At 43.5% G+C, this 12,863-nt stretch overlaps 1 protein-coding gene, 1 long non-coding RNA gene and 1 other non-coding gene across 10 annotated transcripts in view; all 3 read right to left on the reverse strand.

The window, feature by feature from the left end:
• XPO4 (exportin 4) overlaps window positions 1–7,096 on the reverse strand; it is a 132,620-nt gene extending 125,524 nt beyond the window's left edge. For 2 of the 8 annotated variants that reach the window (XM_036454694.2, XM_036454693.1), the window contains exon 1: window positions 6,948–7,085. In XM_036454694.2, coding sequence (XP_036310587.1) covers window positions 6,948–7,016 — 69 coding nt within the window. In that variant the 5' untranslated portion in view covers window positions 7,017–7,085. Of the gene's footprint in view, window positions 1–3,473; window positions 3,518–6,947 lie in introns of all 8 variants that reach the window. The other 6 variants (XM_045588530.1, XM_045588528.1, XM_036454700.2 and 3 more) reach the window with 6 other exon arrangements.
• Window positions 7,097–12,203: 5,107 nt separating this feature from the next.
• On the reverse strand, window positions 12,204–12,531 carry LOC118728310. The gene is made up of 2 exons (XR_004990866.2): window positions 12,416–12,531; window positions 12,204–12,235 (listed from the first exon to the last, which is right to left on the reverse strand). It is a non-coding gene; the product is annotated as an uncharacterized LOC118728310 (long non-coding RNA).
• On the reverse strand, window positions 12,272–12,403 carry LOC118731097. Its single transcript, XR_004991791.1, has one exon. It is a non-coding gene; the product is annotated as a small nucleolar RNA SNORA76 (small nucleolar RNA).
• Window positions 12,532–12,863: the final 332 nt, after the last annotated feature.

The raw sequence follows: 12,863 nt of genomic DNA on the forward strand, positions 1-12,863 counted from the left end.
ACCTGTGCACAAATTCGGGCCTCTAGTTATGTACAGAAAACCCTAAAGAAGCCACCAAAAAACTACTAGATTTAATAAATGAATTTGGCAATGTAGCAGGACACAAAATCAATACCCAAAACTCTATGGCTTTTTTATACACCAATAGTGAGTTCTCAGAAGGAGAAATTAAATAATCCCCATTTACCATTGTAACAAAAAAAATTAAAGATACTTAGGAATAAACTTAACCAAAGAGGTAAAACACTTTGCACCTCTATGGAGGCCCTAGAGCCAGTACACTTGTCGGACAGCTTCAGACCATAACAGATTATAACTCTACATATCCACAAGCGACACACTCAACAGTGAGCATCAAAGCCCCACTGAAGGAAGTCCTGATCCACAGGGTTTTCTCCTGCACAGCAGCTCTCCCACTATAGTCACAGCTGGTCCTCACAGCCAACTGGCCTGGAGGTCAACTCCTCCCAGTGATGCCAACAGTAATCAAGGCTCAACTACAAGACTGTGCATACAGTTCACAAAAGGGTGCACCTAGAGTTCCCAGCTGACTAGGGAGGCTGAGCCACTGGGCCTGACAGGACACCTACTATACCAGGCCACTCTACCAATTCCAGGAGGCATAACTGTCCTACCTAATACATAAAAACAGGAAAGCAGCCAAAATAAGGAGACAAAAGAACATATCACAAATAAAAGAATAGAAGAATCCTCCAGAAAAATAACTTCGTGAAATGGAAGCAAGCAAACTACTAGATACAGAGCTAAAAACAGTTAGCCCTAGATTATTTGGCTCAGTGTATAGAACATCAGCCTGCGGACCAAAGCATCCCAGGTTTGATTTATGAGGCCCTGCAGGAGGCAACCAATCAAGCTGTTTCTCTCACATTGATGTTACTCTCTGTCTTTCCCTCTTTCTTCCACTTTCCCTAAAAATCAATGGAAAAATATCCTCGGGTGAGGATTAACAATAACAAAAGAACAATGGTTATAAGGATGTTCAAGGATCTTAATGAGAGCTTCAAGGGACTTAGTAAGAATTTCATGGATCTTAATGAGAACATCAACGACATGAAAAAAGACCAGTCAGGGTTAAAGACAAAGAGAGAATTTTAAAACTAGCAAGAGAAAAGCAGCACCCATATGACTGTCAGCTGATTTCTCAACAGAAATTTTGCAGACCAGGAGGGATTGGCAAGAAATACTCAAAGTGATCACCTACAACCAAGATTACTCTGCCCAGCAAAGCTATCCTTTAGAATTGAATGTCAGATAAAGAACTTCAGACAAGAAAAGCTAAAGGAGCTAATCACCATCAAACCAGTATTACATGGAATGTTGAAGGTATTTTTGAAGGAGGAGGAGGAGGAGTAAGAGGGGGAAGGAGAGAAAGAGGAGAAGGAGGGGAAGGGGTTGAGGAGGAGGAGGAGAGAACAAAATAGAAGAAAAAATATGAACAATAAAATGGCAAAAAATACATATCTACCAATAATTCAATCTAAAAATCAAAATAAATGAAAAATCTTATGAGGGGAAGAAAACGATGAATAAAATAGAACTAGAGGCATGGAAACATGGAACTGACTGATGAATCTCAGAGGAAAGGGGACAGGAGGGCGGGATGAGATCAACCAAAGGTATTGTATGTATATATGCATTATCTATGGACACAGACAATAGGGTGGTGAGGGCCTGGTTGGGTGGGAACTGGGTGGAGGGGGCACTGGTGGGAAAAAGGGGACATTTGTAATACTCTCAACAATAAAAGATTTTTTTTAAATAAAAAAATAGCCCAGTTGGCATGGCTTAATGGTTGAGCATCAACCTATGTACAAGGAGGACTCAGTTCCATTCCATTTAAGGCACATGCCCAGGTTGCAGGCTCAATCCCCAGTTTGGGGCATGCAGCCGATCAATGATTCTGTGTCATCATTCATGTTTTTCTCTCTCTCTCCCTCCCCCTTTTTGTCTGAAAGAAAAAATAAATTAAAACTTTTAAGAGCTGTGGTACATTTACACCATAGAATACTATGTAGCAGTAAAAAAGGATCTCTTACCCTTTGAGTCAGCATGGAGGAAACTGGAAAGTACTATGCTAAGTGGCATAAGCCAGTCAGAGAAAGACAAGTATCACATGATCTTGCTTATATATGAAATCAAATGAACAAAATAAACTGATGAACAACATAAAAGTAAATAACAGACTATGGAATCTCAGAAGGAAGGAAGGGGAGAGTGGAAAGTGATCAACCAAAGAACTTGCATGCTTATATGCATAAACCATGGATACAGACAATAGGGTAGTGACGGCCAGGGAGAGGGTAGGAGGTGGAATAAAAGGGGCCAATAGGAAAAAAGGGGTCATATGTAATACTTTCAACAATAAAGATTTTCAGAAAATAAATTTTAAAAGGTAAATTTTCGGGCTCTATTTAAATATTCCATTTGCACAATTTTCACAATAGAAAAATTCACTTGCATACTCTTAATAATTTACAGTCTTTCCTTTTAGTTTGTTCACCTTCAAGTTTATTTTCTAACTAGTGGCCCAGTGCACAAAATTCGTGCTCAGGAGGGTGTCCCTCAGCCCAGCTTGCACCCTCTCCAATCTGGGACCCCTCGGGGGAGGCAGTTGGACATCCCTCTTGCAATCTAGGATCACTGTTCCTAACCGCTCACCTGCCTGCCAGCTTGCTCACCCCCAACCAGCCTTCTTGTCCCCAACTACACCCCCCCCCCAACCTGCTTGCCCCAAATTGCTCCCCCTGCCAGCCTACTCATCCCCAATTGCCTCCCTGCCAGTCTGCTCACCCCCAACTTTCACTCCTGCCAGCCTGATTGCCACCAACTGCACCCCACTGCCAGCCTGCTCACCCCCAACTGTCCCCAACTCCGCCGGCCTGCTCATCCCCAACTGGCCCCTCCTGCTAGCCTACTCACCTCCAACTTCCCCCACCCCCCGGGCAATTCTAACTGCCCACCCCTCCTGACCTGATCGCCCCTAACCGCCTCTGTCTCAGCCACACCACCAATAGCTTTGTCCTAAAGGACGTCCAGAAGGTTTCCCTGTCTCATTAGCTTAGATTCACTGCCTTGAATCAGAAAATTAAGTAGTATGTATAAGCATAGACAAAAAATATTCCGTTGCTACTTTTGGGATTGGGGGGAGGGGGGAATTACTCATGTTGAGACCTATAAAATTCGTTAAGTATCATAAATATCCTAAAGGCTAATACACCACTTTATTTGGCTGCTCATTCAATAACCTAAATAGGAATGAATATAAATGCTGACCGTCAACCAACTGCAATATCCAAAAATATATTTTGAAATTTCTCATCAAATGAGAACATGTAATATTTATGGTATTATATTGTAATATGTGGACTCTGAGAAGGAACACAGTTCTGAAATGGGAGTCTGGTGCTCGTGGTTCTGGATCAGACTTATCACAAGTATGTTCTGTGACCTACCTTCGGCAAGTCACTTCTACCTCTTTGAATCTCAGTTTCCCCATCTGTAGAATGGAAGGGAGAATGCTTAGACTAGCATATTTTGGGGTCTCTATTTCCTGAGAGAAGCTGATAAAAAGCTACAGAACCTATTACCAAAAATGTATGTTTGCACTCAAAAATTTTCTTATAATTTTTTTTTCTGATATTCATCGTGTATTTCCTAAGACTTGAACAAAAAGATGTGTTGGGATTGATCTACACATTAAAACTTCTGATTTTTATGAAATATACCAAAAGAAAAAACTAAGCAAAAATACTACTGTGAAAGGCATCACTAGTTACTTTGAATCATATTAAGAAACATATTATACCAAAACATATTAAGAACTATTATAACAAATTTCTGTAAACAATGTTTCTTCAGATAGATACATATCTGACCCACAGGTGGATAAATGGAAAAAAATCTCCCATTCTTCTTTTTCATACTCTAATGCTTAGTAAGTAAAGGGCATTTAACAATCTTAGCTACCCCAAATGAATTAATTTGTCTGCTTTCTATCCCACTTTCCTATAGGTTAAGAACCACAGACTAATAACAGACATGAACTGGAGTCTCTGCTGTACCACTTCCCTTGCAAATTTAAGTCCATTACTTAGCATTTACATGTTTGAATCCCTTAGTCTATATGAAAATAGAAAAAACTCATAAAATTACTGAGCTAAAACATGCAAAGTGCTTATACACAATAAACAATAAATATGAGCTATTATTATTAACTAGAGGCCTGCTGCACAAAATTCATGCATGGGGAGGGGAGGGCTCAGCCCAGCCTGCACCCTCTCCAATCCAGGATCCCTCAGGGGATGTCCAACTGCCTCTCACAATCCAGGACTGCTGGCTCCTAACCACTCATCTACCTGCCTGCCTGCCTGTCTGCCTGCTAGCCCCTAACCACATCTGCCTGCCTAACTGATGGCCTGATCCCCTCTAATTGCCTCTGCCTTGCCCCTCACCTGGGATCCAGGATTCCTTCCCTCTGGCCAGCCATAGGCTCCCAGGACCCAGGCTGGCCACAGCCACAGGGGACTGTGGGCAGGCGGCTTTGCCCAGGCCACAGCCACTGGTGTCTGGGACCACGAGGCGGGCAGCTTGTCCCTCTTCCAGACCACAGCCTGGCTGGTCCCCATTCTTCTCTAGAGCTCATTTGTACCTGACTGGTCCCATTCCTCTCTCCCCAGTGTTGAGTGTCAGAAGTTACTGTGTGGTGGTGTGAGGCATGATGACCATTTGCATATTAGCTCTTTATTATATAGGATAAATTGAAATGCTGCTATCATAACTGAGGAATAATACAATAACTGCTACTCTTACATATTTTTGGTACACATTTTTAAATAGTAAGTAGAAATTTCTACAACAGAATTTCCTATTTTCAGTAACATTTTTTTCCCATACTCTTCCCTGGAAAGATTAAAAGTATGTAAACAGCTATCTATTAGACGTATGTATGAAGTGGTGAGGTAGAGTAGAAAGAAATCCAGCTTTAGAGCCAATTCAGTTGTAGACCAAATTCAATAGCTCAATAATTATGTAATCCAGGCCATGTAAACTCTTTCAATCTTATAAAGCTATTGCAAGAAGTACTAAGTATGTAAAGCATCAAGCATAGTGTCTGTGGTATGTAGTATGCACTCAAACATCATTTATGACTATTCTTCTAAGCTATCCCTCATAAGTAATAAAAACAGCTTTGCCAGGGAAGAGGAAAAGCATAGGCAAGCACAAATCCTAAAATACAGGCCAATGATGGACACTCATTTTCTCTGATCCATGAGAGAAAGCAGTGGTTTTGAGCTCCTAGAAAACTAACCAGTATTTCAGGAAGTTCTCTATGTAAGGGATCTTAAGAACCTTTTAGTAAGGAGTCTAGAGCCCCACTGGTGTTGCTCAATGGTTAAGCATTGACCTATGGTTTCATTCCCAGTCAGGGCACATGCCCAGGTTTTATGCTCCATCCCTAGTAGGGAGCATGCAGGAGGCAGCCAATCAGATTCTCTCTCACTGGTGTTTCTATCACTCTCTCTCTCTCTCTCTTCTCTGAAACAAATTTTTTCTATTTTTTAAAATATACTTTTATTGACTTCAGAGAGGAAGGGGAGAGAAAAGGGGGGAGAGGCATCAATGATGTTCAACTTTTTTATTTATTTTTCTTTTAAAGAGGAGACTAACTAGCTTTTTCTAGACTTACTAGCAAGAATCTGACAACTACTCAGATTTGTGACAAAATGATTAATTTAATCTTGCTCAGATTGAAGCAGTAAATCCTTCCTTTTTATTAAACTTCTCAATTTCATGAACTATCTGGTGTTGTATGGGAAAACAACTCTTGGTAAATGAAACTACAAACTGTGCTAGAATTAGTTCAGATATTTTTAAACACAGAACCAAAAGGAAAAGGAAGAAAAAATAGTCCAGCCCTGGCCGGGTATCTCGGTTGATTAAAGCATTGTCCAGATACCAGATATGCCAACGTGCATAAATGGGTGGAACAACAAATTATGTTTCTCTTCTCTCTCTTTAAAGTCAATAAAATAAAATAGAAGTCCAGAGGATTCAATTCCTAGAAAAGCCGAATCAATTAAAGGAATCAAATGAGCCTCTAAATTCCAAAAATAAAAATCTACAGACACGGAAGTCATTTAAAAAACAAACTTAGCCATGGCCAGGTAGCTCAGTTAGTGCGTGGTATACAGCACGGTTTCCCTATGGATCCCGGTAACATAAGATACAAGAATCAACCAATCAATAAGTGGGACAAATATATGTTTTCTTTCTCTCCCTCCCTCCCTCTAAAATCAATGAAAAGTTTTTAAAAGTAAAACATAAATAAAAAACAAAACTGAATCAGCAAATTCAGTTTACCGAGTAAAGGAATACAGCTAATCCTGACTTCTCCCTATGGGAAATCCTTTTTTATCCTATTCTTCCCAAATTCCCTGAAACTAATTTGTTTGACGTAGAGTCAGAATGAAGTGGACACGCGACCACGGAGCGGACCGGAAAAACGTCTGGCCCCAATGACCTTGGTCCCAAAGAGTCCCCTCCCTCCCGCGGCCGCCTCCCCACGTGCCGGCGCCGAGGTGGCCCGGGGCGGCCCGGGCGGAGCTGCATCAGGGAGCACGCGGCGGCGGGCGCAGGGTGCCCCGGGCACGGGGCCGGGCCGCTCTTCCTCTCTCCGGCCCCAAGCCCAGCGGCGCGCACGGCCCCGCGCCCGGCTCCCCACTTATGCTGCGCGCAGTTTGGGGGAACCCCGCGGCTCGAGAAGCACAGTCCAGCAGCTGCACATCACCGGGATGGACAGACCCGTCCGGCAGCCTCCGGTGCCTCGCTGCCTCCCCGGGGCTCCCAGGCGGCCCGGCGGGCGCGTCGGGGCCGAGGGGTGGGGGCGGCGCGGCGGCGCGGAGGCCGGGGCGGGGCGGCGCGCTCACCATGAGAACTTTGGCCGCGTTCTCCAGCTGGGCGATCACTTCTGGGGGCCCCAGTCCCGCCGCCATCATGGTCTCTCTTCAATGACGCGCCATCCGGTGCATTCTGGGAGCGGCGACGCAGCCGGCCAATGGGCGAGCGGCCCGCCCCCGCGCTCCGCGGCTCCCGGCGATGATGCGGCGGGAGGCGGAGCGAGGGCGGTGGGGCGCCGGCGCCCGCTGAGGACTGACAGGGGAGGAGATGGGGCGCAGGGGAGGGGCGGGTCCGGGTCCGGCCTGCGATTGGGGAACTGCGACAAGTCCTAGGCGCCCGCTGCGGGACGGCGGCCGAGGCGCTCCGGCGCGTTGTTGGTCTCGGGCTCCCTGGTCCGTCCGCACCGGCCCGCGGCGCCTCCTCACTGACCCGAGTCCCTGGCGTCGCGCGGGCCTCCGCCGTCTCCTCGTCCCTCCGTCCGCGCCGCGCGGACCCTGTGAGCGGGACCTGGAGATGCGCCCTGGGCCCTAGGACGTTCCCTGGCGTCCCGGCCTTCCCCCCGGACCGCGGGGGCGCGGAGGCAGCCCCGCGGGAGGCGGCGTCCAGGGGAATCCACCGCAGACGGCGTTCACACCGAGGCTGCTGACACCCGCCGAACAGCCGTTTCTTCTCAGCCCAGGCTCAGTCCACAGGAGGGGGAAGAGGGACCCAGGCTGCTGGTGCTTCTCTAGCCAAGTGAGAACTCGCAGCATCCAGGCCGCCAGCTATGTCGCGTTTTCCGGTTTCATCCTGTTAATTCTGGGTCCCTGTGGGAGGGCCATTGAGTCACCAGTAACACCCCTCACACACACACACACACACACACACACACACACCCGACACTCTGCTTTACAGTGCTCAGGCACGTGGTCCTGAGAAAGCGGACTCAGTATTCACACAAATTGATTTGACGGTGTATTTAGTTTATGGCCCATATTCCTGTTCCTATAACTTTGGTTACTGCTTTGTTGCTGCTCTGCTCTCTGGGTCTACACACAGTGAGGAAAAAATGAAGATAGGAAATATAGAAACGGGGGTCACTTTAACCAAGCTGCTAAAAATTATTAACTTTAGGAAGGTTGAAGCATGAGGAAATACTCCGTTCTTGTTCTAGCTAGCCTGGGAACTCAAAACTTTTTGAAGTTTTCAGTCTTGGGTCAATGCCTTAATGTACATCTGGACTTACACCAAACCTCAGATAGCCTTCTGATTACCTCCCTGAAGGACTCTCATATCCCAGACTATGGGACCTGACCAGACCTGGTGTCTGTTATCCAGGATACCTGACTAACTGGTTGATAACTGTCCTGGACCAATCCTAGGGTAAGAATGAAGGACTGTAATTCTCAAGAGTGCATTTTTTTCTATAAGAAAACTTTTCTTTCTTTTTTGGAATACTTCTGGGGTTTTGCCAACCTGTGTTCCACGTTTGTAAACTCTTTAAGATCCTTGAAAAAAAACACCTTATTTCTAACCAAAGCCTCCAGATTCTTTTTGAGTTCTCTTGACAACAAAGTTAAATTCATTTCAGGGTATTTAAGTTTACTCTGTTGAAATCTTCCTCTAGTTCTTCCTAGTTATAAGTAAGTCACACTTTTGAGGTTTTGTGGGGGATATATAAATATATATATATATATATATATATATATATATATATATATATATGTATATATATGTTCGTTTTGAGAGAGAAAGGGAGAATCATTGAAGGACCCTCCTCCAGGCCCCCCACTGTACACTGAGGCCAAAACCAGGCATGTGCCCTAACCAGGAATAGTTCCATAACCTCCTCAACAGTCAACCACTGAACCACACTGGCTGGGCAAGGTTTATATGTGTTTATGTCACTACAGAAGAATTGCATTATTAGCTCCATTGAAAAACAGAGTTTTTCATTTGGCATTTCCACAACGTAAAGTTGAGGAAGTTACTTAATTTTTATAGTATGAACCCTGGCCAGTTTGGCTAAGTGGATAGAGCATCACCTTGCAGACTGAAGGGTCCCGGGTTTGATTTCAGTCAAAGGCACATACCTCAGTTGCAGGCTCCTGGCCCTGGTCAGGGTGCATGTGGGAGGCAACCAATCAACATTTCTCTATCTCCCTCTCCCTTCCACTCTCTAAAAATAAATGGGAAAATGTCCTTAAGCGAGGATTTAAAAATAAATAAATTCTTATTGCTTGAGAAACAAAATAACTCATTTTACTACAAAAGGGCAAAGTGAACCAAAATGCAGCTTATGGCCTTTTATATTTTAAGAATTGTGTGAAACGAAGATAATGACACAGTAGCATGGCCAGTGTGACTCAGTGGATTGATTGTCACCCTATGCATCAAGAGGTCCCTGGTTCAGTTTCTGGTCAGGGCACATTGCCGGGGTTTTAGGCTCAGTCCTTAGTAGGGAGTGTGCAGGAGGCAGCCAATCAATGTTTCTCTCTCATTGATGTTTCTATCTCTCGCCCTCTTCGCTTTCTCTAAAATCAATAAAAACATTTTTTAAAAGATAATTACTATATTTGACTAAATGTTTCTAGCTGTGACAAAGAGTAATTATGGCAGAAGTGTAGACAAATGAATAGTTTGTGACATTGAAGGTTTGAGGCTTATAATGCTTCAGATTGGGCCTTCTGTTCGAAATCATTTGTTTGGTGGATGCAAAAGGTGAGACCACTGGGTGGGAAATAGTCAAGAACTGAGGAGCTTTTGGCCTGATGCTCATTAGAGGCTGAATGCCCAGCTTTGACTTTGGCAAGAGACACTGACAGCATCACAAGACCTCAGCAGTTCTTCCCACAGTGACTGAGAGGGGCATCCTGTTCTTCAGCCGATTGCTATAGAACTGGATCTGTCCCAGCGTAGTCTTGTGCTCCAAAGAGATTCCCCAGCCAGCTGCAGAGCAGGGAGTAGACCCCCTATCTCTTCCCTTGAGCAGGCTAGAGGCCTAGAGGTAAAACACCCCATCTTCACTTCTGTATACCTTCTCCAGGGTGGGAACAAATGGCAAGAATTTGGGAGTGACAGGCACACACTCAAATGCTGTTTATAGCTGTTTGTTTATTCTGAATAGACTGGGCATATCTCTTTGTCTTAAAGAAACTATTAGGAGATTTAAAATTAAAATGTCTCATGGATGATTAAGTGCTATATTAATGGTCATACTGTTATCACATTTTCAAGTAATAGTTCTTATCATCTGGCATCACTATCTCAACATTCAGTTGAGTGCTGACAAACTTCATGAAAAGTCACAACCATGCACTTAGGTAACATATTCTGTTATTACCAGTGGAGGGTAAAAAAAAAAACACCACCCTAGTGACAAAAATATGCTTTTAATCAACTAGAAATTTAGGTCTAAAAGTGACCTTGGAAATTCTAGAACCCAACCTCCATTTTCTTCTTTTTATAATTGTTATAAAAAAGATCACACTTTTAATGGAGAAAATTAAAAAATAAACAGAGCCGGGACCGGTTTGGCTCAATGGATAGAGCGACTGTCTGTGGACTGAAGGGTCCCAGGTTTGATTCTGGTCAAGGGCATGTACCTTGGTTGCGGGCATATCCCCACGAGGGAATGTGCAAGAGGCAGCTGATTGATGACTTTCTCTCATCGATGTTTCTAACTCTCTCTCCCTTCCTCTCTGTACAAAATAAATAAAATATATTTTTAAAAAATAAATAAACCGAAACTATAATGGAGAGAAAAAAATTCACTCACAGTCACACAATCCAGAAGAGGTGACCATTTTTTTAACACTGTCTCATAATTTCATTATAGACATTTAAAAATTTGAAGGCAGCCCTAACCGGTTTGGCTCAGTGGATAGAGCGTCAGTCTGCAGACTCAAGGGTCCCAGGTTTGATTCCAATCAAGGGCATGTACCTTGGTTGCGGGCACATCCTCAGCAGGGGGTGTGCAAGAAGCAGCTGATCGATGTTTCTCTCATCGATGTTTCTAACCCTATCCCTCTCCCTCTCTGTAAAAATCAATAAAATATATTTTTTAAATAAAATAAAAGTTTTTAAAATGAAGGCAGAGTAGGTGGATGCTCCCAGGACATGCTCCCAGGAATAGACTGATATTGCAACTAAAATACAGAAAAACTTTTTTTTTAAATGTATTGATTTTTTTACAGAGAGGAAGAGAGAGGGATAGAGAGTTAGAAACATAGATGAGAGAGAATCATCTATCAGCTGCCTCTTGCACACCCCCTACTGGGGATGTGCCCGCAACCAAGGTACATGCCTTTGACCGGAATCAAACCTGGGAGCTTTCAGTCTGCAGGCAGATGCTCTATCCACTGAGCTAAACCGGTTTCAGCCAGAAAAGCTTTCTGAATAATCAACGGAAAACTCGCAGGAGAGAACCCTGATACCTAAGGACCAAAAGTGGAGACTGCATAGAGACTTTTTCTTGAAATATTAATGTTTATTGCATGTAATATTATACTTAAAATCATTTGTTTTTTTTACCAATGTGAAGGTCATCTTTTATTTATTTTTTTAAATTACTTTATTGATTAAGGTATCAAAGGACGTACACAGAGTCGTGCACAGTGCCAGGAGGGGAAAATCATGAGTATGAGCACTTACTCTGGCTCTGTTTCTCTTTATATCCTTGCTTTTGATTACTAAGCCCGGTACATATGATCACCCCCAAACACTCTCAGACACTGCAAGGGAAAGTTATTTTTGTGGAAACTGGGGATCAGAGAGGGGAGAAACAACCAGAAAGCCAGCTCTGGGGAAGTCAGTTCCCCCAAAACCAGTATTAAATGCGGCAGGGAAAACAAAATCTAAATATTGGGTAGAGAAGACTTATAGTCTTGGATATCAATACCAAAACACTGCTACCCAGAGGTTGAATAACAAATGGACACTTGTGTAACTACAACTAAACGTAGGCTGAGAAACAAAGAAATACTGCCTGCTTGAAAACAGGATTGTGGCTTATGACACATAGAAGCGGTGGAATACAGGGAACTTCAATACTGTCCTGACTACCTGACAGGAAACAGGTATGCCAAGCAGAATAGGAGAAGTGAATAACCTTCATTACTACACATTTTTTATCCTTTACTTAAGAAACTAATTTTTTTCTTTTTTCTCACTTGATTTTACCTTTTTAATTATATTTTTATTTTTTAATCAGTATTATTACTACTGTTATTTTACCTTTTTTAAACTTTCATTTTATTTTCTCTTTAATTTGGGATTAGTGTGCTACATTCTATTTTCATTTTTCCTTTAGCATCATTTTACTTTATCTCAACTTTACCTTTTTTTTCTTTCTTTTTTTTTCTTTTTTTTTCCGCCATGTAGCTCGCCGTTAAAAGGGCCGCCGGCAGAGCGCCGTGGGCCCCAGTTATGCGCAAGCAACTGCTCTGGCGCTGCAGCCTGACCCCCGGCGCCACACGCAGGCACGGCGGGGGCTCAAAGGCAGCGCGTTCAACGTTACCTTTATGCCTACACACTCTTCCTCACTTTTCCCCATTTGTTGTGCTGTTTTTCTTACCCTATTACTGCTTTAGATTTTCCCTATTCCTTCTTTTTATCCCCCGTTAAAAATTCATCATACTTAGCCGAAACGGGTTTGGCTCAGTGGTAAAGCATCGGTCTGAGGACTGAAAGGTCCCAGGTTCAATTCCGGTCAGGGGCATGTACGTTAGTTGCAGGCACATCCCCAGTAGGGGGTGTGCAAGAGGCAGCTGGTCGGTGTTTCTCTCTCATTGACATTTCTAGCTCTCTATCTCTCTCTTCCTTTCTGTAAAAAAAATCAAATATATATTTTTTAAAAATTCATCATACTTATATATCAAATTTCTGATCCCCTGCTCCTGTACATACTTCTCACTCTCTTTCTTCACTAACCAAATTTTTTTTCTCCCTTCCACTTTTTTGTTTGT

Source organism: Pipistrellus kuhlii, unplaced genomic scaffold, assembly GCF_014108245.1.
Source record: "Pipistrellus kuhlii isolate mPipKuh1 unplaced genomic scaffold, mPipKuh1.p scaffold_m20_p_3, whole genome shotgun sequence".
In the NCBI taxonomy this organism is placed as follows: Eukaryota; Metazoa; Chordata; class Mammalia; order Chiroptera; family Vespertilionidae; genus Pipistrellus; species Pipistrellus kuhlii.